General features: G+C 42.0%; 1 protein-coding gene across 1 annotated transcript; it reads right to left on the minus strand.

The window, feature by feature from the left end:
• Window positions 1-2,422: 2,422 nt before the first annotated feature.
• ERCC3 (ERCC excision repair 3, TFIIH core complex helicase subunit) lies at window positions 2,423-18,358 on the minus strand (the record flags this gene model as incomplete). The annotated part of the gene is made up of 15 exons (XM_079538953.1): window positions 2,423-2,557; window positions 2,903-3,055; window positions 5,446-5,564; window positions 7,515-7,632; window positions 7,797-7,893; window positions 9,623-9,825; window positions 11,517-11,701; window positions 13,239-13,553; window positions 14,254-14,458; window positions 15,514-15,678; window positions 15,885-16,020; window positions 16,755-16,804; window positions 17,160-17,396; window positions 18,030-18,235; window positions 18,340-18,358. 15 exons carry the CDS (start codon window positions 18,356-18,358, stop codon window positions 2,423-2,425), a joined length of 2,343 nt encoding a protein of 780 aa, XP_079395079.1.
• Between the last annotated feature and the right edge of the window lie 4,091 nt (window positions 18,359-22,449).

Consider the following 22,449-nt stretch of genomic DNA (forward strand, 5'->3'; position numbering starts at 1 on the left):
CAGAGCTCTCAGCCACGTTGTTTCTACAGTTTCTGTAGCAAGCAATCTCACAATCCATTTGCACAATGAACGGCCAGTAAGCATTTGATAAAGAACGTGAGTGCCTGACTGCAGCTTCCAGGGACCAGATTCTTGGGATTTAGGCCACAGGGCAGTGAGAGCCCACCACAGGTACTGTGCAGTTACTGTGAAGCATCATGCAACCTATCATACTGCTTCAAACAGACACCTGTGTGACAAAATTCAGTGCTGAGTTTTGTAGCTGGACAAGATAGCTTCGTTTCGTTCGAACTGGGATTGCAGACTAATTCTGGAGCAGTACATTGTGCCCACTGCATTGGGAGTCATGCCTTAGAGAACTGCTAGCCCATGCAGTTAGTGAGGAACAAGCAGCTTTTCTCAGCAACAGATTCCTGTCTGGAAGGCAGAATTGAGTATATTGCAGCATAGATACAGGACAGCAACTGTTTTATACTGAGCAACTGCACATCTGTTTGCTACTTGCAGCCACAATCATCTGTATGGAGTAATCACTGCAGCAATTCCATCAAGTTGGTGTTCACAGTTCAGATGCAACAACACACCACTCCTGGAACATGGATTTTTACCTCCTACAATTATTTTTCTTTGCTTAATGCTGGAAGTACTGCATCCCACATAGACTGTTATTTAAAGTAAGATCATTGGACATCATAGCCAAGATTCACAGAATACTGCATCACTGTCCTAACTTCAAGTGCTACTAATGCGACAGCTATAAAAACAAATATCGCTATCATTTCCAAATGTAGCAGTTCTTCTCCTTTTCTCCTCCTCCACAGTTTATGATGAAAGAAGAAGAGTTCCGAAGTTATTCATAAAGTGTGGTACAGAAAATTACACAGAGGGCTACTGGCTTTCTCATCTGTCCCACTGCCAGACTCTTTCCATTAACTGTTGCTACGAGAGCCCGTCTGAATAATTAGAAGGAAATAATGCTTCAAAACTGAGAAATGGAAATCAGTGCTAGAACACTGTCCATTAGTCTTTTGCCTTTAAGATGCTCAGGTACTGTTGTGAATAGTCCCAACTTGAGAGGCAAAAAACCTAGAACAAGAAAGAGAAGAACCAGGCATTACGTGGTATATCAGAGGACAGAACAAAAGCCTTAACAAAATCAGACCAGTTTCATTTTCAAAATTATTTCTGATACAGAAACTGAAAACAAGTGCTGTGTGCTCTGAGCTCAGCCTACTGTATTCAAGAAATATTCTTCATCTGTGGATTCATACTAAAAAGAATCAATTTGTTTCTGAAACACATCTGTCACATAACTTGGATAGCTTTACCATACGTACTCCTTCCAGTAGAGCAATTTTTTTTTTCCTTTCTTTTTTTACAGTAATCCATTTTGAAACAACAGCTCAAGATCCATGCTATTTGATAGGTTGTTCCTAGAACTCTATAAACTCTCAGCAAGGTAAAGAAGAAAAAAAATCCACAATACGAGTAGTATAACTAATTGTTGCAGAATTAAATTGAAGGTTTTTTGTTTGTTTGTTTTTAAAAGTGCTCTTTACCTCTTCACAGGTCTTCTACTAAGTTACTTTATTTACTTCATTACAAATAAAGCTGCAGGAATCTCTCCTTCATGCGTTTGCCTCCTAGCCACCCTCTGGCAAGACAAAACACTCTTTGATCCAACAGTAACTTCTATGGTGACACCGCACTGTTTAGCAGTTACGGTTTTATTATGTAACTAATAAACAGTACATAAATAACAAGAGAAGTAGCTTTTATTTCAGAAAATTCTCAACAGTAGCAACAAAAATAAAGGAAATGGAGCACAGAGTTTATTTGTACTTACTAATGCTCTCCTCTAGTTTACTTTGAAGACAGAGCCCTTCTTTCTCTTAGAACTTCCAAATATTTCAACCAATTTGTTAGGATTTTAAAACAATTTAAGTCATGATTACCAACTAGGTCCTAGTTTAAAAACATTACGTAAAGTGCTCCTATCAGGACTCCATTTATAACTTTCATTTAAGCAGTTTAAACATCAATGTTTTCCTAAGTAGACAGTAACCAGATAAATAGCATTTCTAATATCAGTACAAACATCATATACAAAACCTTCTCAGAGTTCACCTGAAAAAGTGTATTCAGCCAATAAAAATAAAATCTGTTCATCACACTGAAAACCAGACAGGTATAACAGGATCCAGTCACTGGATAATATACATCTCCATGATGAGATTTAGTTCCTTATCTTCTTTCACGTTTAATCACGAGAACATAAATGCTGCTAAGCAAAAACGTGGTTACACAGATGCACACAAAGATGCCTTTTAGAGGACCTGCCAGAAGTCTCAAATCCATATTTTTAGTTATGGAAAGAGGTACACGGATGCACAGTTCCTATAGCATGCACACACGAAGGCCGTCATTTCCGGAAGCGCTTAAATAGCGGGTGGATGTGCTTATTTGAAGATGCCTTACTCCGAGATGAGTGATATTCCATATAAACTGCATCATCTGCTCCTGACATAGAGCTCATTGTGCCTGCACGGCGTGACATCTGTAAGTACGGAGAGAAAAAACACATGCTTGCAGTGGGTGATTAGACAGATCAGCTCTCATCCACAGACCTTCAGACCAAAAAGCCTTCAAAGTTGGTTTTTATTTTCCTTAAAGGAGAATTTCTACTAAGAAAGTAACTGCCTACCACTCACTCTACATAAGTTGCCTCTTAGCTTCTGCCCTTTGGGCATGAGCAAATTAGTGAATTAATTAGCCAAGTGCTAATGCAGCTTAAAAAACCAAAACACTAATGCATCAGTGCTGGCATCACATTCAGAATTAAAATGGAACAGTCCTGTTCTACTGCATTTGTGGTCATCCTTTTCAAAGTATTTTTCATTACCTGAACTGACTTTGAACCATATTCTCCAGCAACTACCTCCTCCTCAGCATCTAGGTCAGATGCTTGTAGGACTTTCTGAAGAAGTTGCTGCTGTTCTTCTTTGGACGAAAATGAAAGTTCTTCCTCTTCCATGCCTGCAAGCTTTGTTATTACCTAAGAAACAGAGCACAATACAAGGTGGGGGTTTTTGAACTGTTACCAGTTATGGTGCGTGTGCAAGTTATCCCCCACCTCACAATCTCCTGTAATATTCAGGCTGGAAATGCAATAGCTCTAGACAGAGAACGTATACCAAATTCCATGCCAGCTTGATCAGGAACCTTATTGGAAGGCTGACTTCATGCTGTAGCTTCAGGTTTTGTCCAGTTTAAGAAGTAGTGCTTTATAGTGCATGAATATACTTTACACTAAAGGACTTCATATTTCAGAACAATAATCAGTTAGCTTTCCTGACGCCAAGAATTTTAACATTCACATTTAGGAACACTCACAACTAGCTGAGAGACTGCACAACAACCTGCAACAAAATGTCAGCAGTGTCACTGCTGTCAGTGGCAATTTCTAAGTTGAAAAATGCATTTCTCTGAGAAATGTGTAGTTTTAAGAATCTATTCAGGGAAGCAACCTGTCCTATTATACAAACAAATGAACTCTATGATTCCTCTTGTTTTTGAGGTGATCGTAGCACGTGCACTTTGTAAACAACAAAATGGAACCACAGGAAGAACTGCATTAGCATGTTTACAGTTGTTGCAAAACAGTGCTAGCATATTTCATAAAATAGAAATAATTTCCACTGCATCACAATATTTTTAAGATGTTGAACAGATGCCAAGTTTAAAGTAATTAGATTATTTGATACAATAAGTTCTTCTGCCATTGATTTAAAAATCAATTTATCCTGCATTCAACCTCAAAAAAACAATACAGTATGGTAACTAACCTTCAGGTAGCTAACCAAACTACTCCTAAATAATTTAGACCCCAAGCAGCAAATAGTGATGGCAAGGCTGTATAAAAGAAGCAAAGACAAAAGGTGTGATTCAGCAAACAATTAGAATAATTCCCTTTCTGCTGGAAGGCAGAGAAATGAGCTACTGATAGATGAAAAGAAGAAAGTCCTAGAAAAAAAAATGCACACTGTTACCCTTTTAACAGAGTACCAAATTTTTAGTAATGTTAGGTATCAGGAATAAAAATTCCAAAAAAAAGATACCAGCACTGAAATAATTGCCTAAAGATGAAATAGTCATGAAGGCAAACATCAGCTGGGAATGACATACACAGCTGATTCTGGCTTGTAATAAAGAAACATTAGACAGTTTCTTCAAGTTTCTTCCAACCCTACTGTTGCTCAACACCAGCTATGTCTAAAGCTTGAAGTTCAGCAAACAGAAGAAAACAGGTATTCTAACATTTTGCTACTAATCTTCAAATAAAGAACATTCCAGTACTGGTCAGCTAAAATTCTGCTCCAGAAATTCAGCTGCCATTTGCACTTTTGTTCCCATGAAGTCCGAACTCCTAGGACAACATCTTTCTCTATTTTAACCCCTTACTGAGCTCTATAATCCAAGATTTATATTCAAATAAAAGCAAATAAAGGGATTTCTTTAATCTTCTTGGCTATAGCCACAGAGACTCATCTGTTGTAATTACCTGCAGGTGACTGACTTACAATTTTGTGAAGATACACTCACTACAAAGCAAAGCAAGGCTTTTACATTTAAAGCCTATGGCACGTCTGTTTTGATGGAAAGACCTCCTCTTTAACAGGGCCAATGATAACAAAGCATTTTAATACAGAGTACCTGCAGTTCATACAGGTTTTACCCACACAGATGTCCCAAAATGCACGTGTGTCTCTAATGATCTTCAACAGCTGGGTTCAAGTGCAGTCCAGTTGAGGCTGCTTGCTTTCATCCTGTGCAATCTGAGGTGTGACTGCTGTGCACGGCCATCTGGAACATCAGTTGTCTTTCACGTCACTGTCACCACTGCTGAAATGCACCACCTCACTGTGCTCACATCCACCGTTTAGTCTCCATAAGTGTTCAGCAAGCCTCAATGAAGTCCATGGGTGCCATTTTTTCCTGCATGGAAATTTTCCTGCTTCCCATATGCAGCAGCTTTGCTTCATATGCACTTCCATGGCAGGCACTATTTTGTCAGACAGCCCCTCTGCTGCCATCTGTCGCACAACAACATGTAATGGAGTACTGGTGGGAACATTCAGCCTTTGCTGCCATTCCACCAATATCTACCTCTGATGCTATGGACCAACATAATAAAATAGGAAGCATTACTTTCAGATCTGCCTTTATTGAATACTTACCTTCCTAAAGGCTGTATTGAAATACTTGTATCTACCCTCACAGTAACACAGTTAACAGAATAATGCTGGAAATTTTTTTGCCTGCAAGCAAAACCTTCGTTAATACATTTCCCAACAGTAATTCTCAAGTATCTGACCTAGCCACAAAACGAAAGAGTTAAAGTTATATTCACAAGCCATAGTTTAACAATAAGAATGGATTAATTACCTTGAAGCTATAGCCTTGATCTACAAGAAACCGTTGCCGCTTGGTTGAGTATGCCATTTCCTGAGTGTCTTGGGATACAAGAGAATAAAAAAAGGCATTGTATTCCTCCGCAACCATGCCTAGGAGACAAAGCCACCAAGTGATTAGCTCCATTTGGATTACTACAACCAAGAAGAAAAGAGGACTAAATTGTAAAAATAGTGTTCCAATAAGAATCCTCTCCACAAAATCAATTTGTAAGGTCTATTTAAAATACAAGCTGCATCCTGAGCATACATAAACTGAGTGACACAGCACACCACGCCGAAATCCCTACTATCATTCATAATAACTTGAGCATAAGTTCAATTAAATGGAAAAGGAAATTTAGACTAACCCAGTTATGCTGGTACCCTGACAACTTGCTGCTTAACCATGCAAAACAAAGTAAAAGAAAAAATTATTTACATAATAGTTTGCAAACAAGCAGTAAGAAGAACAAAGATTGTAATAGATGTCAAAAAAGTTAAACAGAAATTACAATGGAAATTTATCAATGTAAGCCAAAGTTAGCAATCTGTTTGCATTAAAAGGAGAATAAAAGGATAAACCAGTCTGTGCATTTTTTAATCAAACGAAAAACAAACAAAAAACCCACCAACCAACAGAACTGAAGCACTGCAATTTTATTCTCCACCTGACAGTTACCAATAATTTCCTCTGAAGTATGACCACTTCCTAGGGAATACTCATTCTATCTAAACTAAGTGCCAGCAGGCTGTGACACAAACAATTTTCAAGCTTCTTACTACCTTAACAAGAGAATTCCTGAATTAGAACCATTTCACCTTGAGCTACTTCATAATTCATCTCAAGAAGATATAAATGGGATTTATAAACGGGATTAGAGCAGATTAAACATCTCCTATTTATCAGTTAATAGAACAGACTTATGTGAGTGTCTTTCAGGAAACATTCAGTTAATCAAGTCAACCAGCAAATTCTGCCTAAGAGCAATTCTCCTTAGTTCAAGGCCAATAGAAACGTCAGAAGACAAAGTGACAGAATCATCCCAATAGCACTTATACACATTCTTCAACTGAAACACAGATAAATTTCAAACCAATGAAGCAATTCCTAAATCCCTGACCCCTCAGTAAGTTTTAATCCTACTCACATACATACCCAGCAGAGAAAAAAATGCCAGTACAACTGGACAGTTTTTTTTCCTAGGTGATCTCCACACTGAGTCCAGAACATACCACAAAAAGCAAAGCTCACCATCACTGAAGCTACAGTGACACTGCAACTCCACAGATATCCCAGGCCAGAGTAACAAATAGCTTTTCAGTCTACAGTTTATTTATCCTCTTGAAATATACTGGAGGATGAGGGAAGGAACAGCACAGACCTGATGAACTATTCAATCTGATAATATAAACATGATTTTGACAGTCTTTGGGTAGGCAGTGAATGCTACAGCACTCTATTTACACTTTGCTATGCATGGACAGGATTCCTGCTCCTGTTAGTGATACAGCTTTCTACAACCTCCACTTTAATAAACATTCAACAACTACTCAACTTTAATAAAACAAGCATTAGAGGAGAGAAATACCTCATAGAAACAATGCTAGATTTATTGTAACATAGTATATACAAATTCACAAGTTTGGAGGAAAAAAAAAACCATCACTGGGTATTCTGGCTCCTGGAACACTGAATGCTTCTAGTAATACTACGCAGATTTGACATAGCTGAGCGTAAGGTCTTAAAACAGAAAGGGGAAACAATGCTATTTTGGCATAGTAAACCATCATAACAGGAGGGCAAGGAAAACGCAAGAAAGTATTCATTTCTGAATAAAAAGAACGGAGAAAAGAAAGAAGAGATTCTGCAAATGACAAACAGAACAGCATCCATATTATTACAAAAAAAACCCCAACACTTCTCTCACACGGGATCTTAAACTACCTTCTTATTCATGATACTGCCGTTTATTCAGTCTATGTTCCAGTATTCTGAACAGTTGAGTAGTTATCTGAATGCCGTACCGCGTTCCAACGAGCAGAGCCCAAGCACTACCTCACCTTTTTTGGCTCTCAGTACTCGCCCCAGCCTTTGAGCCTCCTGTCTTCGAGATCCACCGTGGGATGAAATCTGAATCAGAACATTGGCTTCAGGCAGATCAAAGGATGTGTCACCCACCTACCACAGAGAAGCAGCATCTGATTGCCATGTATCAGTAACAACTCTGTACAAAGTGCACCTTTATTAGTTGCAATAATGTCAAATGCCCAATGTGCATGTACAACTTGTTCCTATGTAAGGTTCACTCTGAAGACGAGTACAACAGCATACTACATCCTCACCTTTGAAATGAAAATCGTGTTGATTTTTGGATTGTGCTTGAAGTTTTGTAGAATTTGCATTCTTTCTCCTTGTGCAGTGGGACCATATATGTACGGTCTGAAAAAAAACAAACAGAACATATGCAAATTAAACCAATTCAAAATTTCTCATTTATTAACAGGCGCCAAGATATCATAGCAGGGAGCTCGTTACACAGTGATTTAAACATATTAATAGCACCAAAGAAAAAAGCAGCATGAGCTACATGACTCTGGATGACAGACTTAGGACAGAGTAAAAACTGGCTTAAGAAGTTTGAGTTCTGAGGCCTCCAAAGTTAAAGGCAAAAATAATTTCTGTCACGTGCATGTTCTGTTCCCTGCTGGTAGCAAGGGAATGAAACGGGGTAGAAGAAGAGCCAGTGCAGCAGCAGCCACCACACAGTGCCAATTCCCCTCCACTGGGAGCCCACCTGCCCCACACACTTGAACCAGGCAGTGGAACCAACCTGCTGAGCCAGCACAGCCAGGCACAGCCTGGGCTACTGCTGCAGCACCCACTGGGCTGCTCCCTCCTACACAGACCCATCATTCATGTCACACCCAAACTAGCAGCCCCTGTTTATGCCTAAAGCCAACTCTGAGCATGCCCATGACAAACTACAATTCGAGAACTTCCTGTTTAAAATGTTCTGTTTCACCTAGCACTGCAACCCCTCTTTCTCTCAGCTATTACAGCTGTATGAACTAGAGATCCATCCACATCATGTGGGAAGGAGAATTGAGTCAAGAATGTGAAAAACAAGCACCTGATGTTCACACAGTTCTCCTGCCTGCTTGTACTTGGACAGCATCTTCCATATTTATAAACCATGAGGGCTACTTTGCGAGCACCCCTTCTAGGCATGTGCCTTTGTTAAAGGCTCTTGTTCTGCGGTGCGCTGCACACTGCTAGCAACATTCCAGAGGCATCATTACAGCTAATCTCTGTCCAGACAGATTTTAAAAAAAATAATGATGAAAGAGACCAAGGGTGTTGGAATTCATCCAGAACTACTAGCTCTGCTATTTGATGCACAGCAAGCCAAAACAACATGGACATTAAACTATAGTGAAAAGTGATCATTAATTTTAGAAAGTGCAAAAACATTTGTTTGCAGTTTTGCTGAGTACTGTCAAAATTCCTAGACATTAAATCACACAGTCAAAATGCCCCGCAGCTTCCAGTCATCAACACATTATTTGAGCTTGACACAGAAAGCATGAGGCCAGCTTCTAATACTTATTTTCCCCAAGGAATTGCTGTATGCCTGATCCTTGCAAACATTCTCCCTGGTCATCCCTTCCTAAGCCATTCAAACACATTGAGGTCAACCCCTCAGCAAACTGTACTTGAGATAATTTTATTGACACATAGGATTGCTGATCTTAAAAGATCCCAAGCGCACATTTGAAAACATTCCTGTCAGAGAGACAGGAGAGAAGCTACAGTCCATTACACAAATAGTTCTGGAAAGATTTTTTAAGGCTCCCCAATTTTGCCAAGTGGCTTTCAACAGTAATTTAAAAAAATTGAGAAACACAAAGTTATTCATAGAAAACTTGGATGAAGACTCCTCTGAGCCAAGTGCTAAACAGAGACTCTTCTCAAACAGTTCTACAATGGAATTAATTTTCAATGCCCATAAAATCCATCCAAATAGTAGTTTCCTGAACTCCTCCTACATGAGAATTGTAGTTGAAGTATTACAACAAATGTCTGGAGGTTACTGAGATCTGTAAGATTACAAGTTAATTTTCCAAGAAGGAGGAAAGCAACAGCATCATCATTAGTTGTGAACACTTACTTCCCAAGTCTGATTGCGTACTCCTTCAGTGCAAACACGTTGTCAGCAAAAACAATGATTTTATCATTCCGTCGCTCATGAAACTTAATCAGGAACTGGCAAGCTCTGAACTTATTTGGGTTCATGGTGTACAGCAGTATCCGTTTCTTTGTTTTGATTGCTACGTATTCTCTATAAAATTCAGGTGACATTGGGCACCAAACCTAGAATTAGAGAATATACATTGAGTAAATGCCAGTTACCTATTTAACTCCAGTAAGAATTTAAACAGTATTAGGGGATAATGCATTATACCTTCCTATGCAGCAGAGGCCACAAATCCTAACGTGATTTATTTCTGTATTAAAATGAAGTATTGACTGGTCTAGCCTCTAGAACCACTAACTCTTTTTACCTCACTAATATCATCATCTTCCAAAACGCTGGGGCAGCGAGATCCACGACAAACAGGCAGTGGGACTGCAACAGGACACAGAAGTCCTTTGTTTAAAATCTGATAGCTTCACTGAATGCTACTACGTTTTACAGAAGTAGAATTAAAGGAATTAACTGTGCAATATTTCTGTCACTGCAGTCAAGGCCTTTGCCCTAAAAATTCATTTTCATCCATGTTCTGAAAACCTAGATATACTTAGTTCTCATTACAGAACACATTTACCAATCCTTTCCTCGTATATAATCAGCTTTAAGACATCTCCAGCCTACATCTTTCAGAACAGAATTTATTAGAAGTTTCCAATGGCTTTATCTGCACAGTATCATGCATTGTGCTTGAGCTGACATATATATCACAGCACTGCACAGATTCAGTCACTGTGATAATTTTTCTTCACAGTAGAGATTGAAAATATAAGAAATTATGAACTTTATGCAAATGCAATGACACTACAGCATGTCATGACAGCATGCATAATTTCATCTAAATTACATACGTTTGTTCTGTATGTGGCTTCTTCTAACATATTCATCACACAGTACAAATTTAACAAATAAGATTTAAAAAGGCCTCTCATAATTACTCCTCAGTTAAAAAGATGCTCAGCAAAAAGTCTATTCACACTGGTGACAATCTGTATGAGTTTATATAATGACCCAATTTGCTCTGTGCTCTTAAAAATTATCACAGACAATGGATTAGGCCAGACCTTCAGTGTGTCCCAGAAAGGCTATTTCCAACATTCTAGCATGCCTGGGTGAAATGTTCCCATGTTCCCACTTATGTGACATTAGATTTTCATCTCATCCATTTGCTGGAAAGAAGAGCTCACACGTGATTACATTGGAATCAAGCATTGTAATCACACATGATTACATTGGAAAGAAATAGCAAGATCTAGTGCCATGTTTTCTGTTTTCATCCTGAGGCCTTAAGGCTTAAAATAAGCAGGCATCGTCTTCATTTTTAAGCTTCCTGCTATCCATCTTTGTTTTAATTGTTACAAGAATTTTTTTCAAGAAAGACTACAGACTACCAGCTGAAGTCTCTCAGAAGCAGCTTCAAGTATACCATCTGACCAATGCTGTCATACAGAACTGAGCTTAAAATACAAAATGAAATCAATGCAAATGCCAGCTGCATCAGAGTAGGTCTACAACAGCTGCTGGTTGTTTTTTTCCTGCAAATGCTAAATTAGAGAGAACTCATCAAGCACCACAACCCCCCAAAAAGAGAAACAATGCTGAAGACAGCTACAGGATTGCAGCACGTTCATATTGCCTACTGACAGCCCTTCTCGAGCTACTAAGTGAAAAGCCAACAGGGTACCTCCTGCTCACACAGTTCAATACCTACAGTTCTTCCTTCAAAAAAAAAAAAAAAAAAAAAAAAAAAAAGCTAAAAAGAGCTATAAGCATGCTAAATATACACCAGTAGTACTGAAAAGCAGAACATCACCTCGGCACACTGGACTTTAGCAATGTAGCCACTGTTCTGCAGCTCCATCCAGTTGGCCTCATAAAGCTTTGGTCCAATCAGGAAGTTCAGATCAACAATTTTATCATCTTCTCTGACCAGGGTAGCAGTCAGTCCCAGTTTACAATGAGCTTGTACAATAGTGAGCACACGTCTGAACATTTTTGCTAAGAAACACAAGACACACTTTCTGTTTACTTTCCCGAATGGATTTAGAATACAAGTACTGCAATGTCACATATTAAGAAAATAAATAAATCACAAACTCCCAAACACAAAGCAAGCATACTCTTAGGAATTATCATCCCATTTTACATACACTTCTAACGGTATTCCATGGCCCAGCAAAACTTCACATTGATTTCAGCCTTTGTTTGCACCTCAGCGTACTCTAAAAAACCCTTCCAACCTTTTACATTTGTATTACTTCCTGTACCCCAAAAAGAAAAGTAATAGAGAGGTTATGTGACTTATCTTAGCCATGTAGCATTTCATAAAAAGACAGATAACACGAGTACTCTTGGCTGACTTGGTTATGTTCAGAACCAACATAAGGCAGAATTATTTATCTTTAGTACAGTTTCAAATCCTGTGATTGCAGTCTGCAGGCATAGAAGAAATTATACCTTAATTTTTATGACACGAAGAAACGTGAAAGAAGCGTGCCAGCATCGCGCTGCTTTGTTAATCAAAGCCCATCCCAGAAATCTATCATTTCAGTACAGACCAAATCATACTCAAATTTAAACAACAGCAATATAGAACAGCTGACAGAATCTGGGTGGCACACTTCACCAGGATAACTCCACAGATGCTTTAATACCACATTACTGCTTTCCAATCGTCTTCAACTACAACAGCTATTTCTGGACAGTTACTACTGCAGTTACTCAAATTTTATGGACTAGAAATAGACAGTAACACCCAAGCCCACAGTGCAATTGCACCTCAAAACCAAAGATGGCAGATTAAGTCTGTCCTGTTCCCAAAGAGAGCGCTACCATCTGCAAACAAATCTCTCCACAGCAAAATTACACACATTTAATTTGTGTGCCCTCTCAAGCACTTTATCAACCCGCACAAAAGGAGAAGGCCACTCATATTTTCTACTGCCACTGTAGAGGACAACAGAACTTCAGAATGGTTTCAAAAAAAACCAAACAAACAAGAAAAAAATCAAAGGTCAGTTAAACTCCACAACGCTGAGCCAGGGGAGTGGGGAAAGATGGCAGTTTACTTGTTTGCCTCAAAACCCTATGCCTTGGGTTTACCAACTGGATTAAACATGAGCAAGCCAATAGCCTGTATAATCAATGAACATAAAGATGTTATAACTACAGAATAAACAAGAGAGTTTGGCTAAGCAGGTTATAATAACAAAAAGAGAATAGATAGAATGCTTACCTACATCCTGGGCTTGCTTGCAAAACTCCAGAGGGATCTCCAGAAGAGATCTTTCCCCCCTGGCTCTTAAAGCTCTTAAATGGCTCTAGGAGAGGTGCAGCCAGGCTCCACCCCTTCCGGCAGCACAGCTGAATTGCCTTCACCTGTGCTCCCAGGGCTGACTCAGTGCTCGCCTCAGGTGATCAATCAGAGGTTCAGGCCATGGTTCAGCAGTTCCCATACACAACCCCACAAGCTTTTACAGAAAGAAGCAAGGTTACCAGTACATACAGCATAAGAGCCTGCACACCGTTTCCTTACCAGGGATAGTATGTACTTCATCGAGTATCATAAGGCCCCATTCTCGACTTTTAAGCCACTCCATCACTCTTTCTGCTTCCCAGGATCTCTTAGTGGTGTGTCCCAACATGGAATACGTGCTGATGGCAATAGAGCAATCAATGGGTTTATCTTTGGCATCAGAGGTGAAGCGACAGATCTGACTGTCGTCGATGGTGGACCACATCTTGAACTGCGCTTTCCACTGCTCCACAGACACTGCAGAATTACCCAGGACCAGGCACCTCTTGCGCACGGTACACGCAGCTGTCACTCCAACTAGAGACTTGCCAGCACCTGTGGAAGGAGTGATATTCACTATTTATCTCACAGATATCATTGGAATAGATGGAAAAAGAGCGAAGGACAATAGGAGATGTGTGAGAGGACATGAAATCACATAAGTGCAGTCTTCACTGCTTCTTTACTAGAGTAGTCTTAAGGAAATTCATTGTCTACTTGTATAAAAACAAGTAGGCTGGATTGCCTACTACAAGCTGCTTTCTGAAGAAAATCACTGCCAACATTTCTTTTGCCAGTTAGAAGCAATCATACTGTTTTCTTCATTTCAAATACAGGATAAATTCCAGGTGGCTACAGAAAGCTTCTACTAGAGGCCATCTCCCCCATACTTGCCCTGCAAGCTATGTACACTACACCACATAGCAAGTCCTTATGTGTTTCCATTCCTCTTTCACATCTCCTCCAACATCCCTTATGCGCTCTTTCAGGCCCTCCTGCTACCTGCCATAAGCTGCTTATGGCTACCTGCCATAAGCAGTCTCCCATTCTCTCCCTCTTTAACTGCTTTCTGGGAGTTGTCTCAACCTTCTTGCTTGGACCGCGAGCTCCTCCACCTACCCAAACCAGTCCCTATTACAGTCTGAAGTCTAAGCAGCTGACAGATTTGAAAGTTACTTTATTGCAGGCAAATAAAGAACAAAATCTCTAAAGAAGAAAACCCTTAAAAAAATAAAAAATCAACGCAGTAATTTACCACATGGCAAGACAATAACACCAGATCTGGCTCGCCCATTTCCAAACATCTTCCTCAGGCTTTTCTCTTGATAGGGTCTGAGGACAGCTGTAGGTTTCAGATCTATATTAATATCAGGATTCACAGAATCATTTCTGAAATCATATTCTGCCAGCAATGGGTAGTCCAGTTGGATACAACGCTTCTGGAGTTCTTCAATCATCTCCTGAGGAGGAGACAAAGCTTCAGGTGCTAAATTCTCCACATCTCAATTATTATTACATAATTTAACAGTTACTGATTACGCAGTAATAGGTCAAAGTCACATTTAACATTTATGCTCACTAAGTCTGCAAGAGCTGAAGTTCATTTGAGTAACTTTGTTACTGAAGAACCCCCCTGTATTGAGGTTTGTATTGAGAATCCTCCTGCTCCAACATTTGAAATAACAGCCCCTACTAGAGAGCACTATTTTGACACATGGAAGTGTAAGACACATTAATCTGAAATGCATTCTTTATCTGGCAGTGACTGAACTACGCTCTGAAGCCCCGCAACAAAAAGCTCAATAGCAGACACAAAAGGTCTTGTGTACTACATGGAAAGACCTACTGAAGCTGCACACCTGTTATAGGGAACAGCTTCATACCCAGACAATGCAGTTATTCCATCACCATGACAGGTTGATTCAATCACCAAAAACTGTTTCCAGTTCTCAATTACTTCTCTGGTTATTAAAAAGTTCTCTTTTTATTACTTCTGTTTTCCCCAGAAAAGCCTCGCTAGAATCACCAAGTCCAGGCAGCAACAAGACAAGCTTTACAAAAGCTCTCTGAAGGCCAAGCCAGGACTGCACTCTAACCTCCAGCTTCTCAAGCTAGGAAAACAGAGCCACCAGGAGTTTCTTCTGTAAATATCAACTGTGAGGAAAAAAAGTTCTGAAACTAACAGATTTACTCTCCACTGAACTCTCATGAGTCCTGCACAAAGCAGAATCAAGGCGAGCACAAACAGATCCCCCTTTAGCTTCTGAAACCTCTCTAGCTTGTGAGCCACTACACTCTGTGGGCAGAGAAGGAACATTCTGCAGTCTGCTCGCTGTCTACTGGGAAGGAATATCCCAAGATTTTGGAAGGCAAAAGGAAAGAAACATCACTGATTTCCAGTGACCTACATTAAACAAGGAACCTATACTAGACTTTAAGTTATCTCTTCATGCTTATTTGAGTCCGGGGCACATCCCCTAAAGCTGCAAATGCTAAGAGAGTAAAGCGTTCATGCCTGCTTGACTTCAAAAGATACTGTCTGTGTTTCTTCCTCCTCCTCCTCATCTTTGTCCATCTGCTCATAAAACTCATATAAGTCAGCTGGGACATCCGGCTTGTTTTGAACATCTGCTTCTTGTGATGTCGATGGACCAAAGCTGCTCTCACTGGACTTGGAAATCTGAAAAAGACAGAAAGGAACTTCCACCAAAAGGTTCACTAGAGATGCTCCCCCCCAGCACTCATTGGAATGGGGCTAATTAACAAGGCAGAGCATGGCTGACAAAACTGAAAACTGCTGACATGACTGACATACAGTAACGACTCCAAGCTACACAACAGCTTACCTGATGTTAATTCCATCATTTTAAAGCATGCCATACATACCGCTGATTTACTTGTGAATGTCTCTGTAATGAGCTCTGTTTCTTCACCTTCAGCATTTCTCAGGCGACAGTCTTTAATAACGTGGTCTTGCAGGAGTTGCTGAATGACATCAGGATGGGTGCTTTCCACAAAATACCTACAAGAACAAAAAACCCACATCTCTATGAACTAATTAAGACAAGAATTTACAGTAAAAAGTGGTGAGTGCTCAGATGTATAACAGGCCCAGATACACTCGCATGTATCCCACTTTGGGGGCGGTAATTTAAAAATAAACAAATTAGAACCATCAAAAATTTTAAGAGGTGCCTCACTTCAAAAGCATTGCAGATTTTCACATTATCAATCTTCCCTCCTCCAGTTTAAAATCTTTCCCCCTTGTCCAACCACCATCTACCCATGTAAAAAGTTGATTTCTCTTTTGTTTATGACCTCCCTTTAAATACTGGAACGTTGTGATGAGCTCTGCCTGCAGCCTTCTCTTCTCCTGACTAAAAAAGCCCAGCTCCTTCAGGCCGTCTTCAGAGGAGAGGTGCTCCAGCACGGTGGACATCTTTGTGGCCCTCCTCTGGACCCTCTTCAAAAGCCTGACATCATCCCTGGGTTGGAGGCCCTAGACCTGGACGTTTTACTTCAGATGGGGCCTCACAAGGACAATCACCCCCTCACCCTGCTGGTCACCCCTGTTCCGTGCACCCCTTTCTCTTGCAGCCCTGGATATCACCGGCCTTCCATGCAGCAAACACACACTGCTGGCTCATGTTAGGTTTTCCATCTGCCAGGACCCCTACATTCTCCTCAGCAGGGCTACTCTCAAGCAGATTTTGGAAGATCACTTCTTTAACACCATCTATGGCAAACACAGCCTACCTGTTGCGTTTCAGCACCAGCTTCACCTTCCCATAGCTGACGGTACACAGCTGCAAACAGACAACAGCAGTCATTAGGAAAAGCCAAAAGAGTGATTCTAGGTTTGGGTGCAATTCAGTTTCTTGTAAGAACACGCTGCATCTTTGTTTATTTGCAGTGCTGTTTTGCTTATGGAACAACCTCGAAGAAAAACTTTCAGAATGCACCAATTTTTATGGAGCTATATGCAACAGAAAAAGGGAAAAAGTAAGATGAAGTCTCTGCTCTCTTGTAACAGTACGATAGAATAGAGTAAGATGGTAAAAACACTGAGTTAAAAAAAGATGTATATAAAAATATAGCAGTAATGCAGATACAGCAGATAAGGACATCAGAGGGCTTTGCAATACAACAACACAGACCTACCTTGATGAACTGAATGATTCCCTCTGGCACACCGGTCTTGCTCAGTTTCTGCAGGTACTCTGTGATATCACTGGTCTGCAGGCCGACGCTGACAGCGGCATACAGGGAGTAAGCAGTCAGTTTGTACTCATGGATGTGGGTCGGTCTGCACACAGGTTCAGCAATGGCAACCAAAAAATCCTGTGCATATTTGTAAACAGGAGAAAAGGCTTCCAGGAAAATATGGCCATCAGGAGCCTACAGAAACACAAGGAAACACAGAAGGTGTGCCAGTGTTAGCTGACGAAAATCAGGATTTTCCTACAACGCAGCAATTGCGATATGGACTCCTCTATTTAGGTGGTAATTTACCGCTGGGTTTCATCCGGCACTGAAACTTACAGCATCTGCCTTAACAATGAGATAACAAAGAAAAGAGAAACGGTAATCTTATTGAAAAAGGGCCGACTTAACAAGAAAGCCCAAACAGGCAGCGAGACTTGGGGTGTGCATCCAGTACGCGGCACTGGCCTGCTCATGCTGAGGGAGCTCCTCGATGACAGCAGACAACACAAGCAGACCAGAGGTGCCGGCACAGCCACAGGAAGACACAAGTTGTCTTCTCAACGGGACCAGACGTGGGTTCGTCTGCGTTCCTTCTATGGCAACAAAGCTCAACACGTCCGGGCTGACACAGCCCGGGTCAGCACCCCGTGTTACGGCCAGCCGCCTCGCCTAACTGCGCCCGTTCTGCCGGCCTCACTTCGCACACGCCGACAAAGGCACGGGCGCCCTTTTCGTCCTACGCAAATCACGGTGAAGCCCAGCCCGTCCCACGGCCGTTCCCCCGCACGCGGCCGCCCCGCCGCCGGAGCGCCGCGCCGCACGTACCACCCAGAGCGGCCGCGAGGCGTTGTCGGCCTTCAGCGGCATCTGCAGCCGGTAGTCCTTGGCGCCGTACTCGTCCAGCTTGGCGCCGCTGTCCTCCACCTGCTTCCCCGCCGCCGAGGGCACGGCCTCCTGCGAGTCCTTCCCGGGAGCGTCATCCTCCTCCTCCTCCTCGTCCTCGTAGTGCCGCTTCTTGGACTTCTTCTTGTCTGCGGCACACCGCGGCGTTAGAGCCGCGCACCGCCCGCCAACCCCCGCCCCGCGGCGGGCACGGCCCCGGCGCCCCTTCTCTTCCCTTCCCTTCCCCGCTCACCCCGCTCCTTCCTGCCCATGGCCGCCGCGCCGCTCCCGGCTGAACGGCGGCAACCGGAGGACGTTGCGTCACTTCCGCCGCGCGGCACCACGGCGCGATGGGAAGGAGCGGCGAGAAGGGCGGCGAGGGGCGGGGCGGAGGGCGGCCTGGGTACAAAAGACAGAAGTGCCGACACCGTTGTCCCTACAGCGTGTTTTAATATATTTCTAAGTACAATTCGTGTCTGATTTCGGAAATACAAATACATTTTGAATGGTTAAAAACAAAAAATTAAAAAAATATTTTGAACATCAGCCAGCTGAAAATATATTTATCTAGTAAATTATCTCTCAAAGCTTTTATATATTTAATTATTCTAACTAAACATAGTACCCTTAAAAAACAAGTTCATAAAAATGTAGAAATGAAACTGTGGAATAAGATCACGGGGATATATACACACACATTCAATGCATACACAATTACAGGGTTCGGGGCTTCCGTTCAAATTCAGCAGCCGTGGCACAAGGAAACCCGGCGGCAGCGCTCCGAGGCGCCCAGCCGGGGAACTGCACGGCCCTCCTTTAAGATCCCGCTTTCACACACGAGGCTCCACGGAAAGCTGCACCAGCAATGCCGTTACTGACAGCGACGTGTCCGGAGTCAAAGCAAACCCCCCCACCCAGCAGTAGTACATTGCACACACACGTGGATCGCACGCACCCGTCCACAATTGGTCAGAGTAGTAAATCAGTGTACAAATTAAATAGTTCCAAAAATGTGCAAAAAAGTCAACGTTGATAGAAAAAAACACCTTTGTGTACATACATTACAAACTGTGCCCAGCATTCAACTGAGAGTAAAAACATTTACAGTGAGAAACTGATAGATTAAATAGAGAATTTAATGGCTACGTAAAAATGTACAAGAGAAATTTACAAAGTTTTATTCATAGCTTCATGAAAACAAAGTCTACGTTCCGACTGATCTACGTCTCCTCCATGTATTTACAGTGATTCTCCATCGTATGACTGCGGGAGGGCTGAGATGACAGAGGCGAGGCTGTAATGGACCGTGGGACTGGAGGGCTGATACCAACTGTAAGCTGGTAGCATGAGAAACCAACACTGGGAACTGACAGCCTACCGCCTGCTCAGCAGCCAAAACATAACCCTCGTTTTTAAACCCACGTGGGATAACCTTTCAGGAAAAGGACGGGCTGTGATTGGAGTAAGAGAAACCTCTGAAGTGTTTCCTGGGAGTATCCACTTTGGAGTGAAGTGTCCTCGTATCTTCCGACAGGGGCCCTGACCTCCACTCCTCATCACTGGACTCAGAGCAAGGACTGAACCATGAGATACAATTTTCATGTATATTAATCCAGTTCCTCTCCCTTTAAGGTAAGTTCACAAAAACCTAAGGTCTAGCCAAAGCGAAACCACTAGCACTGCTCCTTTGGAACATGAGAAATGTGACCTCCTCCATTCTGCCTGCCCCCACGGTACACGCGTGTACCTCTGACAGACCAAAGCCACGCACTGCCACCCCCAGGCAGCAGGGCCCTGCACAGCCCTGCCCTGGAGCTGCAGGCCTGCACAGCACAGCTCCTCACTGCAGCTGCAGGACGAGGCACGGGCCAGGCACACAAGCTGCAGGTTGGCTCAAAGCCTCCTTGGGAGCTTTCAGTGGCCACCACGCAGCAGTGTTAAGTCACGCCAATTAGGAAGGCCAAGTGGGGAAAATAAAAAGAGAAAGGAGTTGCTTTGTTTCTGATCAAGAGTATTGATTTAGAAGCCAGGTTGGTGGCAGTTCTGCCCCGCACCCACGTGGCTGTGGGTGACATCTGGATCTCATGTAAGGCTGCTTCCCAGCAGCTCAGAGATGCTGTGGCACACAGCAGTGCAGGTCACAGCCCCTTCTTTATGATGTTCCAAAGCTCAGGCCTGGCTGCAGAGGCACCAGGTTTAGTCACCCCTCTCATCCATTTCTTTCAGAATAACAACAATATGATTAATTTAAAAAGAGTTTAAAAAGAAAAAAGGAAAAAAAAAACCACCACACCAAACCCTTGATTTTAACGGTGCATAAATTTTGCACACCAAAGCAGCATCTAACACCAATCTTTAAAATATGGGAAGTGTCTGTCATTGTGTACCAGTACCTGGTGGATATATGCGTGCCCACAAGTAGCAGTACTAACCCATGGACTGTCACTTGTGACTCTGTCTATGGGAATAGAAAAGCTTTGGTAATCCTATATGGTTGTACACTACTGACTTGTCACTGACACAAGACAGCAAGTTACCAGCAGGAGGAAATAGCCCTGGCAGTAATACTTTGCTTTTCCAGAAACACCGTTATGGACTCACAGTACAGCACAGAAATTATGCTTTTCTATACGCAGGACAGATTTTAAAGATTTAAAACTAATAACTGTATCTCTGACCAATTTGCTCAAGTCTCTGAAGCTGCAGTCACACACTGCTCTGTGCTGTCTGCTACTGTCTGCCTGCTACACCTGCTGCATGCACCCATGGGCGCTGCAAGGCGGCTTTCAGTCAGGACAACGGCAGGATTGGCATCATCCAAAAAGAAACAGGCAGTAATTTAGTAGGACAACATCAGCCTTGCTGAGAGATCTGTTGATTTGCTTAGGCAGATAATGCTCCTGTGCACCAAAAGTAGACAGCCATTAATACGGTACCACGTTTACAAGTGTACCAACTATAGTTTCACATTCACTATGAAGTCCAGAGGAAAGCCAGAGTCTGGTACCCAGAGCTGGAAGGCCGAATCCCAGCTGTGGCAGCACTGCTGTAAGCTAGAGAAAAGTCATTTTCCGGTCTGCATAGCAGTCTACAGTCTCCAACGTGCCCATCTGAAACCTGTGCCCGAGTTGGAAGCACTCTGAAAAACGCTTTTAAAAGTTCTCAATTTAAAAGTGTGATGCAGTGATAACTAAAGCATGCTTTCCAACACAGTTAAACCTGCTTGAGGCACTTTAGGGTATTCTCTAACACTGATTTGGTGACACGGAATTGTATGACAGCCATAGCATATCGATGTGATATTACAATATGGATACAATTAAGGCATACAGCTGAATCGTAGAATCATAGAATCATTTGAGTTGGAAGGGACCTGTAAGGATCATCAAAGCCCAACTTCAATAGGGGAAAGCTAAGAAAAGTAGTAACTTTCCATTCTGTTACACTGAAAAGGCTGTTAAGCTACAATGAGAACTGCAAATCAAGCTAATAAAGACTAAGCTGTCAACAAAAGAAGTCGATGTACATTTACCTATTCACTTAACAAGATATGGATCTAGTAAGCCCTGGCACAGATATTTCCATCACCCAAATTAAAAATAAAACAAATTTGCTCTGATATGACTGAAGCTTTCAGTCCCGCTCTACCAGCACAGTTAGTTTGATAGGACTGACAGTTACACCAGTAAAGCCATATTAGAGAAACAGCTGAACTTTTGTTCCTTAATATGTGAGACACGTTACTAAAACTCCTCAGCAGGTCAGTCAGTCCTCTGCACTCACTGTGAACCTGGATTCTTACTTTTGGGGAGCACAGCTTCACAACAGCATTTACAGAAAAGCAAAACGTAACCCTGCAGCAGTGTCACTTTCACTGGCATTATCTGGTTATTGGACTTCACAACTAAGAACAACTGAGGACTCTAAAATGCTGCTATCTTCACTAGTAAGACACCAGAAGTGGTGAGAAGGGATTTTGTTTCTGCAAACCTCTGCCAACGGAGCTGTAAGCATGCCGTTCCACACGTCCTCTGAAATGCTAGAATTAAGGTTTGTTCATTATCATGCCAGTAGTCAGTGAAGTGTTTTGCAGACACCACATACAGATGTATAACATTATTTAATGCAAACTGGCTTCCTACATCACCCCAGCGCAACAGCGTTGAAGTACAACATGCAAGGGTCTGAGTATTAGCAAACCTCTTGGTCAAAGTCTGGTTTAGCTCCTACCTCAAAGTATGTATGGTAATCATCACCTCAATTTCCTGCAAGTTTCTTAGGTCAGCAGGGGAAATAAAAAAGTTCAGGCCTAATTCTGGCTAAGTTAGTAACATTGTGCTAAAACTGCTGGAACTGCCACAAG

Source organism: Tetrao urogallus (genome assembly GCF_951394365.1).
Source record: "Tetrao urogallus genome assembly, chromosome: 8".
In the NCBI taxonomy this organism is placed as follows: domain Eukaryota; kingdom Metazoa; phylum Chordata; class Aves; order Galliformes; family Phasianidae; genus Tetrao; species Tetrao urogallus.